This window comes from Equus asinus, chromosome 13, assembly GCF_041296235.1.
Source record: "Equus asinus isolate D_3611 breed Donkey chromosome 13, EquAss-T2T_v2, whole genome shotgun sequence".
Taxonomy (NCBI): domain Eukaryota; kingdom Metazoa; phylum Chordata; class Mammalia; order Perissodactyla; family Equidae; genus Equus; species Equus asinus.
In genome coordinates, this window is record NC_091802.1 from 47685449 (window position 1) to 47700268 (window position 14820).

A 14820-nucleotide genomic window follows, 5' to 3' on the forward strand; every position below is an offset into this window, starting at 1 on the left:
AGAAAAATCCCAAACAGTATACGTGGCTAACTGCTCCCTCAAGGAGGTGGAGTGTAACTCCCCACCTCCTAAGCGTGGGCTGTGCACAGTGACTTTCCTCCCAAAAGCACAGTACGGGTGGGAGAGGTAATTTTACACTGGAGAAACCTGACAAAAACTACCCTCCACTAGGTGATCAAGGTCAACATCATTAGTGATAAGTCAGGCTGACAGCAAGTAGTCTTCGTACGATGGTGAGGATGGCACTTCACCTCCGTGGTCTTCCTTCCCCAAATCCACAACCCTAGGCTAACTACACAAAGAACATGAGACAAATCCTAACTGAGTGCATTCTACCAAATACCTGACTGGTACTGCTCAAAAGTGTCAAGGTCATCAAAAATAAGGAAAGTCTGAGAAACTGTGACAGTGTAGAGGAACCTAAAAAGACATGATGACTAAATGTACTGTGGTACCTGGATGGGATCATGAGACACAAAAAGGACATTTAAAAAGACCAGCAAATCTGTATAAAGTATAGACTTAAGTTAATTACAACGTATCAATATTGGTTCATTGGTTATGAAGGCAGTACACCATAATGTAAGACTTGAATAATAGGGGAAATTTGGTACAGGGTATATGGAACCCTCTGTACTATCCTGGCAACTTTTCTGTAACTCTAAAACTATTCTAAAATTACAAGTTTTATTTAAAAAAAAAGCAAAGTGTAAATTTAAAAAGAATATTATTTCCCATAATTAAAAACAGGACTTGCAAAAAGGTTTAATAAGATACTTGAATTAAAGAAATCAACAATTTGGGGGCTATTACTAATGACCAAGACAAGACACAAAATGCCAAAAGGTATGGCATCTCTGATTTATATTGAGATGAACAAGGCTCTCTTGCAAAAATGAAATAGAGAATTAAAATAAAATATACATACTTGAAAATTTTAACCTATTTTCAAGTTTTGTACTGATTTCATGTCAAGAGTTTATCTCCACTTTAACAAAAGTAAAATTTCCCTCTCACCATTAGCTGCCGCCAGAAAGGATTTGTTACTGCCCCGAGCTTTATTGGTCAGGTCTTCAGTTATGTCCATGTGCCGGTGGATTTCTTCACGCATTTCTTCCAGAATTTTGCAGAGTTCTGCTTCCCAGTAATCTTTGTCTAGACAGTCAATTAATTCTGCAAGCTGAACTTTTGTGCTGTAGTACCAAATTTTCTTTTCATTTTCGTTTTCTGTATCTTCTTCTCTGTTTAAAAAAGTACAAAAACATTTTCTATGTTGGTACTTATCTGACAATTTCATCTATCCGCTGAAAGTTAAAATATGTAACACAAAGTCTGTGCGCGAAAGCTCAATAATTTGCTCAAGAGATCCCCTCAAGGCTTACTCATTTTATTTCAGCAGCCTCTAATTATTTTGATATCCTAGGCCACAGCAGCTTAGCATAAAATAATGTGCAAGGAGTAGTGGAGAGAGAGGAGTCAACACAGCAGCAAAGACTATCTAACAACACGATGTCCAGAAACAGGACCTCGAGGCTCAGAGTGTGAGCGCCTCGGAAAGGACAGTCTTGGCTGTACCTCAACTGACTTTAGCATCATCACTGTAACCACACGATAAGCAGAATTTCAACCAGAAATACTTAAACTATGTTATACACTTGGCAGGTCCGGGGCAGGTTGGTATCACAGTAGAGTTTAGAAACATCTCCATCAAAATGGTGCAAATGCTCTAAATTCTGATGCTCGGAGGAGTCATCTCAATTGAGTGATAAGGTCTCCTCTCTCTTCTTTTCTTATGGACAATCAGAGCTCAAACTGGAGAGAAGAGAAGCAGCTTCCTTCCCTGCTTAAATCTCTCTGAAGGTTCCATTCATTTGCAACAGAGATGGAGACTTCAATAGGGACGGTCACTAACTAAACACACAAGGCATATTAACATCTAGGACCAGACCTCGAGAAACACATGTAATAGTATTTCTTCTCTCATTCAAAAGGAATTCAGGTACCTGACGAGAAAGAGTCTAACTTTCTTGTCTACTCAAAGGCAAACTCATGGAGCTGAAAGAACTGGGCTTTAAGAAAGATCTGACTTTATTTTATTTTTTTAAAGATTGGCACCTGAGCTAACAACTGTTGCCAATCTTTTTTTTTTTCCTGCTTTTTCTCCCCAAATCCCCCAGTACGTAGTTGTGTATTTTAGTTGTGGGTCCTTCTAGTTGTGGTATGTGGGATGCCACCTCAATGTGGCCCAAGCAGTGGTGCCATGTCCACACCCAGGATCCGAACCAGCAAAACCCTGGGCCGCTGATTGCTGGGCTGCCAAAGCAGAGAGCACGAACTTAACCACTCGCCCGTGGGGCTGGCCCCAAGAAAGATCTGACTTCAAGTGGACTCAGTCACTTATGAGATATGGGAGCATGGACAAACACAACTTCTCTGAGCTATTTTATTTACCTAACTGGTAAAATGGGGATAACAGTCTTCAGGACCACTGTAAGAATTCAAGGTACTAAAATAAGGCACCTATTATGGTGCCTGGGCACATCATTAGTGATCAATAAATACAAAATGTTATTATTACTACTAAGGTAGTAAACAAAAACTTAGAAGAATTCCAGGAATTAGTCACTCACTAATTCTAAAGAAAGAAGGGATATAGTAAGTTGTGGAAAAATAAAAGGATATCAAAATTATCAAAAATTTTAAAGAAAAAACAAAGAGTCCCTGTTATCTAGCTTTGCTCTTCCAAACCAGCATCTGCTGACATATAAGATTAGTATATTTCTCTGTTAGAAGCTTTTTACAAAGATTTCTGAAAATCACCTTTTTTTAATCTGCTCTAGATTTCACTCTATAATGGGTATTTCCAGTGACCTCTTATGACTGAGTGATGACAACGGTCTTAATTAAAATTTATAATGTGAAAGATGTCTGAGTCCTCTAAACAAAAAGATTAATGAAAAGCTTACTAGATAGATACGTGGTACTGGACAAACTACTCAACCTCTCTATGCCTCAACTTCTCCCTCTGAAAAATGGGATGACAGTACTTATATCAAAACGCTGTTGTAAGGATTAAATAAGTTAAAATACGTAAGTGCCTAGAGCAGTGCCAGCATCTAGTGGGTGCAATATGCAGAGTTGCTATTATTTTCCTCATCATACTAAGTATGTGATATCTACCTTAAAATAAATAATTACAAGTGGGATGGATGTAAAAACAAAAAAGTGGAAGTGTTTCAGGGGGCAAGCAGGAGAGTGGTCCAGGGGAAGAAAGTCCTAGCAAATGGAATAAATAGGCGGAGGCTCGAAGGGTAAGTTAGCCAAAAAGTTTTGGGGTGTTTTACTTTGCTTTTTATCTATTTTGTTTTGGGTGGTGGCAAGCAAGAGAATTAAATGTACAAAGTTAGGGACCCGCGTTAAAGAATTTGAACTTTGTGGCCAGCCTGGTGGCGTAGTGGTTAAGGTCGTGCACTCGGCTGCAGCAGTCTGGGGCCTGTGGGTTTGGATCCTGGGTGCAGACCTATGCACCACTTATCAAGTCACACTGCGGCAGCCTCCCGTATACAAAATAGAGGAAGACTGGCAACAGATGTTAGCTCAGGGCCAATCTTCCTCAAAAAAAACAAAAAAACAAACAACAACAAAAAAGCTTGAACTTTGTGTTAAGAACAAATGGAAGTAATTGAAAGGTTTTTCAACTTGGGGCAAAAGGAGCCCTGATCAGAACTGATGTTTTAAAAAATCATCCAGCCATGGAACACAGAATAGAATTAGGGAATGGGGAATTATATACAGGCAAGTTTGAGGCTACTAAACTAGTCTAACAAGATGATGTTGGCTTGTATCATGGTAGAGACAGTGAGAATGGAGAGAAATTGATTCAATATTTAAGACGTAATTAAAAGGTATAACAAACAATAAAGGACAAAAGACTACTCCCAGGCGTCTAGCTTGAGAAGTTGGTAGGATGGCGATCCCATTTACTAAGTGGGAACACTGGATAAGGGTAGATAATGGGGGAAGTAATGAGTTCAGTTTTAGACATTTTGCACTTGAGGTGCCTACTACGTGGACACGTCCAGGAGGCTGCTGGACATACAGAACTGGACATGGGCAGAAGGGTTACAGACACAGGCCTGCTGGCAACTAAGCCAGCAAGTAAACAGGTGGCTATAGCTGTTACAGGAAAGCAGGGGTGGAAAGTTGTATAGGTTAAAAAGTATAACTTTACACAGTTTCAAAATGTGATCAAGGTAATTTTATTCAGAATGGAAAGTGACAGGAAAAGTACTAATCTAATTTGGCAATTCCTGTTTTACTAAAGGTCTCAATTTCAAAGCAAAGGATTGACAGAATGAAATGCAATATTTAAGAAAGATTGGTCTTCTTATACATTAGAATAAAACTGATCTCTAAGTTGTTTGCTGAATATGTATCACGGCTCCTTGGGTAGACTATAAACTCACGTCTAAGAAGCTTTCCTTTATTATATGCTTCACTAACCTATACAAATAACATTTTTAAATGCATATTAAACAAAAGCAACAATGGAAAAACTTAATTTCTATAAACTACTGCCATTACACTTAAAAACTGTTCACTGCCCCAGACTTTGGGCAATAGGTCCACTGACTCATCATTTTAAGCTTACGGGCTTCCAGGGAGAAAATATACCAAATCTCCACATACTGTCAACTGAGCAATTTACAGGGCTTCAAAACTTTCACCAAGAGGCCACATATAATCTACCACAAGGGGGCACTTAAACTGAAACTGTTTCAACCTAACTTCAATGAAAGATGTAAAATCTTTCAGATTTAGTTATCACTAAAAATGCTATTTAAAGTTTTGTATTTGACTCTACATAGAAAATAGTCAAAATGTCACAGCATGAAAAAATATCCTGATTTGTCTGAAATCTTCACTAAATTTTGTGTACTTTACTATGCATTAAGAAAGACAATTTGAGAGACCAGCTCAGTGGAATAGTGGTGAAGTTTGCATGCTCTGCTTCAGCACCACAGAGTTTGCAGGTTTGGATCCTGGGCACGGACCCAGCACTGCTTGTCAAGCCACGCTGTGGTGGCATCCCACATAAAATAGAGGAAGACTGGCATAGATGTTAGCTCAGTGACAATCTTCCTCACAAAAAAGAAAAGAAAAGAAAAGCAATTTGAAGGACTATGATTAAAGCTTTCAAAGCAAATAAATTTAAATCAATAGTTTCATTGCCACACATACAAAGAATTTTGCTGTTCAACTTAGAAAAGTAGATTATTTCACTTTATCAATAATGTATCATAAAGCCATCCACAGGTGCTTGAAAGGTAACTTCTTAAGTCCTTTGACTCATGTAATTTCAAAGGTTTGTACTTATTTAACTACACTCAAAAGGAGTTCTCTCCCGCTAGCCTGAGTGTTGTTTTAAAACTAATACTGATTTATCAGGAAGCAGAACTTTTTGGGAACGCCACTTATTTTATATTTTCTAAAAATGCCTTTACAGCATTAAACTTCAAACCAAAACATGGCTGCAGTTAATTCACCATTTGTAGTAAACTTGCCAACAAAAGTTTCCATGCTAGCACCTCCACAGCAAGACGTCAAAAAGAGAGCATGAGAAAACACCGTGGCCAGATATTTGGGGGGTATGTGGGCAAGACAAAAATTATAGATTCTAAAAAATAACTGACCCAACCCAAAAGGCACGAAATACACATTTTAAAACTTTATATACTGTTTCTCCTATTGGTTCCTGGATTAAGGTGATAGACTGAATTCACACATCTCATTTTACTCCCTCCCGAAACCCTCTTAAAACTACGCTAAAGAAATATTTTTAAAGATATAAACTCACAAAGATAGGGAAAAGAAAAGTGACAGCAAAAAGTTTCGGAAGCAGGAAAACAAATGGACAAGCGCTACCTTTCTCAGCAGAGCCAAGAAAGCCCACTCCCAAAGCGCAAGGGTGACATCAAGAACCAACAGTCGCTCCTCGGAAGGCGCTGGAGAGGAGGGCACCAGCACAGAGAACTGCCCGAGGGCTGTCTGAGGAGCAGACCCCAGCCCGCCTGTCCTCTTCAAGCCACCCAAGGTTAGTCTCTTCAAGGAGATAAAAGTGAGGTTCTCTGGACCCGGGACACCAGGCGCAGGTGTGAACAAACGTACTGCAAAGCAACCAAGGCTCTGCGAGGCTATACACACAGGAAATGCCGTATGCACAGTAAATGCAGCTGCTTCCACCACTCAGCCCGCCGGAGCGCAGGCTCCAAGGAGGACACCAGAAAAGGCCTCTCTGGGCCATGTGACCAGCTCAAGAGGAAGGACTAAAGATAGTGACATCAGGGATTCCCAATAAAACAAATTAAGATAATCACCCTATGGTTAAGCTTGAAATTGATAAGGCCTACCCACTTGCCCAGGGCTTCCAGTCAGCTGTATGATCCCTCAGTGTAGTCAGGAGCAGAAAATTAGGATTAATAGACATCTCAGGATGGAAAAGACAGATAAAAATAACCGGGAAGGAACAACTTAGAAGAAACAGAGCCTATGCACAGAGGAGAAAAAACACAAAAATCTATCACTAATATCCTTAGAAAAGAGAAAATATTATATCCACGAAACAAAAACAGAAGTTTATTTTGTTTTTTTTTTTTAAAAAAAGGAAGATGATTCTAGGAACAAAAGAGCAGAAAAGAAAAACTAAATGGAAGTGCTAGAAGACTAAGATAAGGAAGTCCAGAAAAATTAAGCAACACACACGTACACATACATACGTACAGGCACACACACCCCAAAGAGGGGAAAAGACAAAGAGGAAAACTGGAGAGAAAAGATAAGAAAATCAGAGGACCAAAACAGGAAGTCCAACGTTCAATAAAATCGCTCAAGATCAATACAACGGGGAAAAGGAGAGGAGAAAGTCCTCAAAGTTCTCAGAACTGAAGGACTCAGCTGCCAGACTGAAAGTGCCCAGCAACACCCAGTGCACGACAACTGACCCACACGAGGCCCTACCACCCTACAACTGCAGAACACTGGAGGCGAAGAGAAGATCCTATAAGCTTCTAGATAAGTTCAAACCAGTCATTTACAAAGAATGGATTCAGACTTCTCAACAGCAACACTACAAGATGACAACTGCACAAAATTCTGAAGATCTCTGCTTACTCTGTACCATCTGTATAAACTAAGGGTGAGCCTGGCTCACACACTCATTCCCACGTGGCTTGGCCTGACCACGTGCTAATGCAGTTCCTGCTCTCTTCTCCATGCCCTGCTCTGACATTCATTTCATCCCATCACAGATTTTCTGATTTGCCCTAATTCTGAGAGCTGGGAGAAGGCTTTGAAGACTTCAGAAGCTGAAAAAATGAAACAGCCCACTCCCTCTGACCATATTTCTATAGGATGTCCAAAACCAAGTCCACATCACAACCCTGCCCAACACCCTGAATGAGGTAAACCTCTGCTCTCCCAGACGGCGTCCTGACCTTCCCACTGACCGGCCTGGAAGAGCCTCGTGAAAGCCCTCAGGGAAGCTGAAGCCAAACCATAGACACGAGTCTGATGGGCTTCTCTTTTCTTGGGAGAGTGCAACCAACAATGGCAGAACTGATCTTTCCTTAGACAGTTGGTTTGTTCTTGCTGCTCCATTTTACACACAGATATAGTAAAACTAAAAAGAGAAGCAAGAAAACCCCAACACCAAAGTGCAGGTGGACAGTACCCCATTATCAAATCACAGAGGTTTACATCACAACATAGCTCTGCCACATCAGTCACAAAGGAAACTGGCTTAGCTTTAATATGTACCAAAATTAAGACCAGATTTACTTACATTATGAGTCTTCGGTTTAAGAACCAGTATTTCCTCCTACTTCTGTCATATCCAATAGGTTCATGTCGAATATACGGTTTGTTTTTTTGGATTTCAGCAACACAGTCAGTCACCCCAGGCACCTTATGTGCTACACAGACTTCACACTGCCATTCATCCTCGGGCACCTCCTCAAGAGGTGGTTTCACACATTCCAAATGGTATACTGCTGAACAGGTCTCACAGCAAAGCAAATCCCCAAGTTTGTGACAAACCCTACAGTGGTCGTCATACTGGATCACCCCTTCAGACATCAATTCCTCACGAGCAATATTTGTGGTAAGAAACTGATCGACTAAGAACTGCAGAACTTTGATTTTGTTCTCCACTGGTCCATAAGGGTAGTCCTCTGCTTCCTGGTAAGGAAGAACGTGATGGTACTCCTTGTCACTCTCACAGTACACGCGCAGCACCTCCGGCCACGTCATCCCATCTATGAAATACAGCGTGGAATTCACGCTGTCTTTCAGATCAGCAGGTCCAAAGGTAGTATTGGAAGTGTCTTCTTCACGCAAAACTGCTTTCAAAAGCACAACGTGCATCTCCGCCATAAGTGTGCACTGCTCTTGACTCACCAGAGCTGCACAAAAATCCTCAAAGCGAAAAGGAGATAACCTTAAAACAGTGCCAAAGTTCCGCAGGACCTCATAAATGGCAATAACATTCATTATATGCTCATTAGGCACCATTAAATCCTCAGAGGACTTGGGAAATTCAAGGGGTGGGATGTCTTTTTCTTCCAATATTGGAGAACGAGGCCGATGTACTCTCGGTTTTCGCCTACCTGTAAATAAAGAAATAGTATTATTACAAATCAATACATCATTTCTACAAACTAAGAGTCCAGTTTTTTCTATTTGGACATATACCTCAAAAATAGATAAGTGCACTTTCATTTTTCTAACAACTGTCAAGTTAAAATAATAAGAAGAAGCAATGATTTAAGTCTAATTTTTAAGTCTATAGAAAATCTAAATTCAAAGTTTTCCCATTATATTCCAGACTGGAAGTAAACTATTTTAAATTATGATCACCTCTCAGTTACCTAGAGGGGTTAACTGGTTTACAGGTAACCACGATAAAAAGTAACAGTGCATTTGTGAAAGATCTAACAAGAACCTAAGTGAGAAAAACACCTCCACGTAAGATAACAGGCTCACACTGCGTCAGCTGCAACGCAGGAACGCCTCTCAACGACCAGACAGGAAGCGCTCTGAGGTAGCACCCCTTTTCCTCTGCCAGAAGGACTTCCTGAGAGCCACGTAACGGGGAGTTCCACAGTGAAGCACAAGGGTAGGGCTGAGCAGAAAGGAAGGAGGAAGAAGGAAGAGAGAAGAGAAGTAGGGTTTCAACTGGGAGAGAAAAAGAGAGGGCTCACCTACGAAACAGACGGCACTATATTCTTCAGCCGTCAGTTAAGCAACTTCAGGCACTTGTTCCCCAATTTATGAGATGTGATGTCCAGGAATACATACATGCGTATATAAATGTACCAACATATAGCACTTGAGAGCTCAGTTCTGTAACAAGCATACAGGTCTCATTTAATCCTCTCAACGAGTCTATGAGGTATATGATTGGCCCTGCTGTGTAAGTAAGAAAACTTGTTGAAAGGAACAAGTTTTTCCTAAACTGCTGTGCCTGTATTATTGTTGTTACACTTTCCAGTGATGTTTACAGAATAGGAAATGTATTTTTAAACATCAGAAATAATTTTAATGAGACAATTAGCATTCAATTCATTTTTATACAGTTAAGTTTCATAAACCAAGATTTTGAGTTGCTGATACCCTCTTAACGGCCTCCTCCTGCCCCGAGTCCTTGCCCTCCTCAGCTCCAGCTTACTCTTATTATCCACAAACTAAAAGGGTACTTGGTCCCAGGAGAACAAAGTATGCCAAAGAATATTAAAAGGTCAAGACCTTTTATTTTATACAATGCACCCCCAATATCCATTCACTGGAAAGCAGATTTTGCAAATAAGAATATACCCATGACTTTCTGCAGAAAAACGTCCAAGGGATCACTCTGGGCCAGACACTGCTGGGGAGCCTACACAGCAAGCAAGAAGCCTCCTCCATCTCAGCAGACTTCGCGGAGTGCTACCATCTACACAGACGCAGTCCCCACAGACTCAAGCAAAGCAAAGAATGGCCGTGAGTAAGCATCGAGACGGGTAATCCAGGCCATTTCACTGTCTTTTGGAAATTATTTGGGACTCACCCCCATAAGTATAAATGAGAGAAAGGAAAAAAGGAATAAACGGGAAGACTGAACCTAGGGGAATACCCTCAAATAAGAGTAGAAGAAACACAAGTCAGCAAAGGAGACAAACTGCCGATACAAACAATCCCTGTGTTCCGCTCAGCTGTTCATGCAAAGCACTGTCAAAGGAGTCCAAGAGGGGCCGGCCCTGTGGCCAAGTGGTTGGGTTTCCATGCTCTGCTCTGGTGGCCCAGGGTTCACCGGTTCGGATTCTGGGCACGGACCTACATACCGCTCTTTAGGCCGTGCTGTTGCAGCACCACACACAGAAGAGCTAGAATGACCTGCAACTAGGATATGTAACTATGTACTGGAGCTTGGGGGAGAAAAAAAAAGAGTCCATGAAAACCACTACAGAAGGAAAGGCTGGAAAAGCAGTTCTAGGACCACAATGCAGAGCTCCTGAAGTATTAGGTTTAGGAATTTGTACAGTACTCTATTCTGGCAGTAATGAGGGTTTGTTACAGGTTTTCTGAGCAGGGCAGGAATAGGAAGAGAATGTTCCAGAAAGACTTCTCTGGCATCAGTGTAAAGAATGAATAGACTGGGGAAACAGATCGGAGGCAGGGCATCTTCTGCAACTACACAGAAGATAAAAACCTGAATTCAGAGCCCGACTATGAGAACAAAAAAAAGATAGATAAAAGTGACCTTATGAAAAAAGAAATCAACTGTTGTGGAATATACCACCACCACCTTGAGTTTTAATGCTGGCACCATTTCCTCCAAAAGATTATTCTAACTCCCCTAGGCTATTCCGAATTCTTGCAGCTTTGTTTGAACTATATGTTACTTTATATTATAATTTACCTTTTCATGGTATCCACTCCATCTCCCCAGCTGAACACTCAACTCTTATGCCAAGAAAAATTCAGCGTATTTATTTTATCGTAAGCATGTGCCCAGCATCATTCTGTTTAGAGAATTTCCCTTCCCTCGTGCCATGTGATTCTGAGGGGGCCCCCCAGTCGCAGTGTTCCATCTCCTGACCACTGGCCTGGAGAATGACCCAGGAAGGCCAGCTAGAGTCTTCGCCTGGGGTTTTATATTCAGATGTTGAGTGACAAGTGCTCTGAAGCTTTCCTTTCCATGAAGGTGGCCAGAAGCTGTCTGTGGCGAACCCACCTTTACCTCCCTCCTGAAAGAAGGGACGAGGATGAGAGAGAGAAGCAGAAGTGAGAAATAAGTACTGATGACTCGTGAATCGTGGTGGAACCTGTGCTTTGAATTTCCCAGTTACAGAAACAAAACCATTCCTCTTTTGCTAAAGTGAACATGTTACTTTTCTGTCACTTACAAATAAAAGAGTACTGATTAAAACAGTGTATGACACTGTATACAGTAGGCTTTTTCTAATAAGAAACGCAGTAAATTGTTATTTAAAGCATTTATCAATGAGAGCAGTTAATGTTAAAAAAAAAAACCCTGCTGATAGTACTGTTTTGTAAGGCAGTAACAGAAATGTTGTCTAATTTAATTTAATGTCTAATTTTAAAGTATCAGCTTTCATACATTCTGAAAGATTCTGGATAACCATGATAATATTCTGATTTCTAACAGTTCATTTCGTTTTATATTAAGCTAATCTGTTGGTTTCCTGTTAGTTTTACATGTAAAAGGAAGAAAGGAAAAAGATATCCATAAATTTTACATTCTATATTATCTAGCTGGACACCACAAAACAGCTTCAATTCAAACTATGACTACATACAGACTGAACAATGGGAGCACTTGTGAAAGCTGACATTAAATACTGGGCAGTTCACTCTGAAGAATTATTGGGTCAATTTTTTAGAAGCCAATTTGGCAAAAATCTATCTGAATGCACATCCCTTCGACCCAGCAATTCTATCTCCTGGAATTTACCATGCAGATATATATACACATGCATTTAAGTAAGTACAAAAATATTTAATGTAACAGTAACAAAAGCTGAAGTTTTGTGGGTTGTTTCCACTTTTAACCTAAATATACACCAATACTTAAATGAATTATGAATTATGATATGTCTACACAGTGGAATCCAACCTAGCAGTTGAAAAGAATAAAATAAAATTCATATGTGCTGAAACGAAAAATCTTAAAGATATATTATTAAGTGGAGGAAAAAGCCAGCTACAGAACAATGAATAGAATGTCATTTGAGAAGAGAAATTAGAAACCCCCCCAAAAAAAGAAAAGGGGGCAATGATACAATATATATGTTTAAGAGGTCAGATAATCTTTTTAAAGTAGTTGCTTCTGGGGAGGAGGACTGGGAGACAGGAAATGAAAGACTAATTTTTTTTACCTTTTTATATTTTTTAATATCAGATGTATATATTTTTATGATAATACTTTAGAAGAAACATATTGGGCAGATATCTATGCAAACATAAAAATATTAACATTCAAATCAATAAAATGATGCTACTAATGGCTACTGATGGTCTTGTATGAATACAAATATAAGATAATAATGCCAAATTCAAAGATTCAGATTTACAGAACTGAGCACAGATTACAGTGTACAAAGAGAAAATTCATAAAATTAAACCACTAAAGCCCCTCAACTGTCAATCATTAGTATTAGCAAGTTGAGTCATTTCAACTATTCACAGAAATGTATTTATAATATGCCATCGAGGATTATGCTCACTACCATTTTCAACACTGATCTAATACCTAGCAGATAAATTATATTAACTTTCTTGTATTATAAAAAAGGATTTCTTTTTGAGGAAGATTAGCCGTGGGCTAACATCTCCTGCCAATCCTCCTCCTTTGCTGAGGAAGACTGGCCCTGAGCTAACATCCGTGGCCATCTTCCTCTACTTTATATGTGGGACGCCTACCACAGCATGGCGTGCCAAGCGATGTCATGTCTGCACCCGGGATCTGAACCGGCAAACCCCGGGCCGCCAAAGCAGAACATGCGGACTTAACCTCTACGAACTGGGCCGGCTCCTAAAAAAGGATTAAAGTCAACCTCACTAGTTATCAGGAAAAGGCAAAGTAAAACCACAATGAGATACTGTTTAATATTCATCAATGGACAAAAATTTCAAAGTTCAACCAAACTTCTGGGAAGAACAGAGAACAACAGAAACACCAGTATACCAGTGCGACTGTAAACTAGTACCACTACCATGGAGAGCAATGTAGTAATAGTCAGGTTAACATTGTGCATATAACCTAGAGAGAGCAGTGTGCAAACTTTTTGCCCGTGATCCGAAGTAAAAAATACATTGTACATCTCAATCCAGTATACATATACCTAAAACAAAAACTGTACATTACTTTTCTACATGCCTTATACTAAAATCTTCTCTTCTATCCTATTCTAAAACATTCTATTCTCTTTCTGCTTTTATAACATGCTAGTTGCAGCCCGCAGTTGGAAAAACACCTTTCAAGACAAACTGTCCTTACACATATGCAGAACATTCAAAATTATCTGTAAATACAAACAATCAGTTAACCAAGCTGGAAACAACCAAAGTGTGCATCAACAGGAGAATAGTTAAATTGTGGAACACTCATTTGACAGAATTCTATAGAGTAGTTTTGATAATTAGGGCTACATATGTTATCATGGATTAATCTTAACAACAAAAATACCAAAAAACAACAAAAACAAAAAAATCGCTACAAAAGGATAAACAACCTTAAATCATGCAAAACAGTTTTATCTATGAAATCATGCAAAGTTTTATCTCTTGCTTATGGATGGCTTATATAGTAGTCAACATCTCTACTAGAATGTAATCTCCTTAAGGACAGGGAGCATTGTCTATGTTGCTTGTTGCTGTGAATAGTGGCTGGCACACAGTAAAGTACTTAAATATTTATTGAAAGAACTAGTAGTTCTGAAGTGCTAGCCCAAGCAATTACACAAGAAAATGATGTCTTTACATTATTTGCAGGTGTTAGAAATATGTTTTTACTCCTCACTATGTAAACAGAGGACTATAGTGAGAAATCCTAGAACAGTGGTCCTCAAACTTTGTGCAGCAGAATCACCTGGAGAGCTGATCTGATTAAAACAGCTTCTGATTCAATAGGTCTAAGACAGAGTCTCAGAATTTGTATTTCTATCAACTCCCAGGCGATGCTACTTGTGCAGGTCCGAAGCCCACACTTTGAGAGCCACTGTCCTAGAACTTAAAAATGTTCTCTGAGATCCAGATGAGTAAAAATTAATACATACCAGATGAAATTCACTAATTCCAGAAGTTACCATCACACCTTGCTTCTCAAAATGTGATTGGCATTATCTATGATGCTTGAGAGAAATTCAGACACTCAGGCCCTACCCCAGGCTTACTAAATTAGGATTTGTAGTTTCTGAAAATCTTTGGGTGATTTGTAGGCTCATTAAAGTTCGAGAAGCTGCCTTGAAACAGTCCGTCCTAAAACTGGAGGTGTGGCAAAATCACAGCGTAAGCTGTTAAAAGTAGTGTCTCAAAATGCAACCCAAATTTACAGAACCCCAGGTGAACTCAGTAATCTGTATTTTTATATTTCTTCACAGATAATTCTGATCTGCAGCCAAGTTTGAAGATACTGCTTTACAAAACTGGATATTCCCCTACCAAGCAGAAATCAGGGCTTTTGTGGAAACTCAAGCAAGAGAACTAAGAACTTGCCTCAGGAGGCATGATTAGAATAGGACTGATGTGAAAGGAAGTCAAAGC

General features: G+C 39.7%; 1 protein-coding gene across 28 annotated transcripts in view; it reads right to left on the bottom strand.

Annotated features, from left to right (window-relative positions):
* BPTF (bromodomain PHD finger transcription factor) overlaps window positions 1-14820 on the bottom strand; it is a 142480-nt gene that overhangs the window by 93384 nt on the left and 34276 nt on the right. For all 28 annotated transcript variants that reach the window (XM_070482095.1, XM_070482098.1, XM_070482093.1 and 25 more), the window contains exons 2-3: window positions 7841-8663; window positions 1018-1241 (exon numbers count right to left, since the gene is read on the bottom strand). In XM_070482095.1, coding sequence (XP_070338196.1) covers window positions 1018-1241; window positions 7841-8663 — 1047 coding nt within the window. The remainder of the gene's footprint in view (window positions 1-1017; window positions 1242-7840; window positions 8664-14820) is intronic.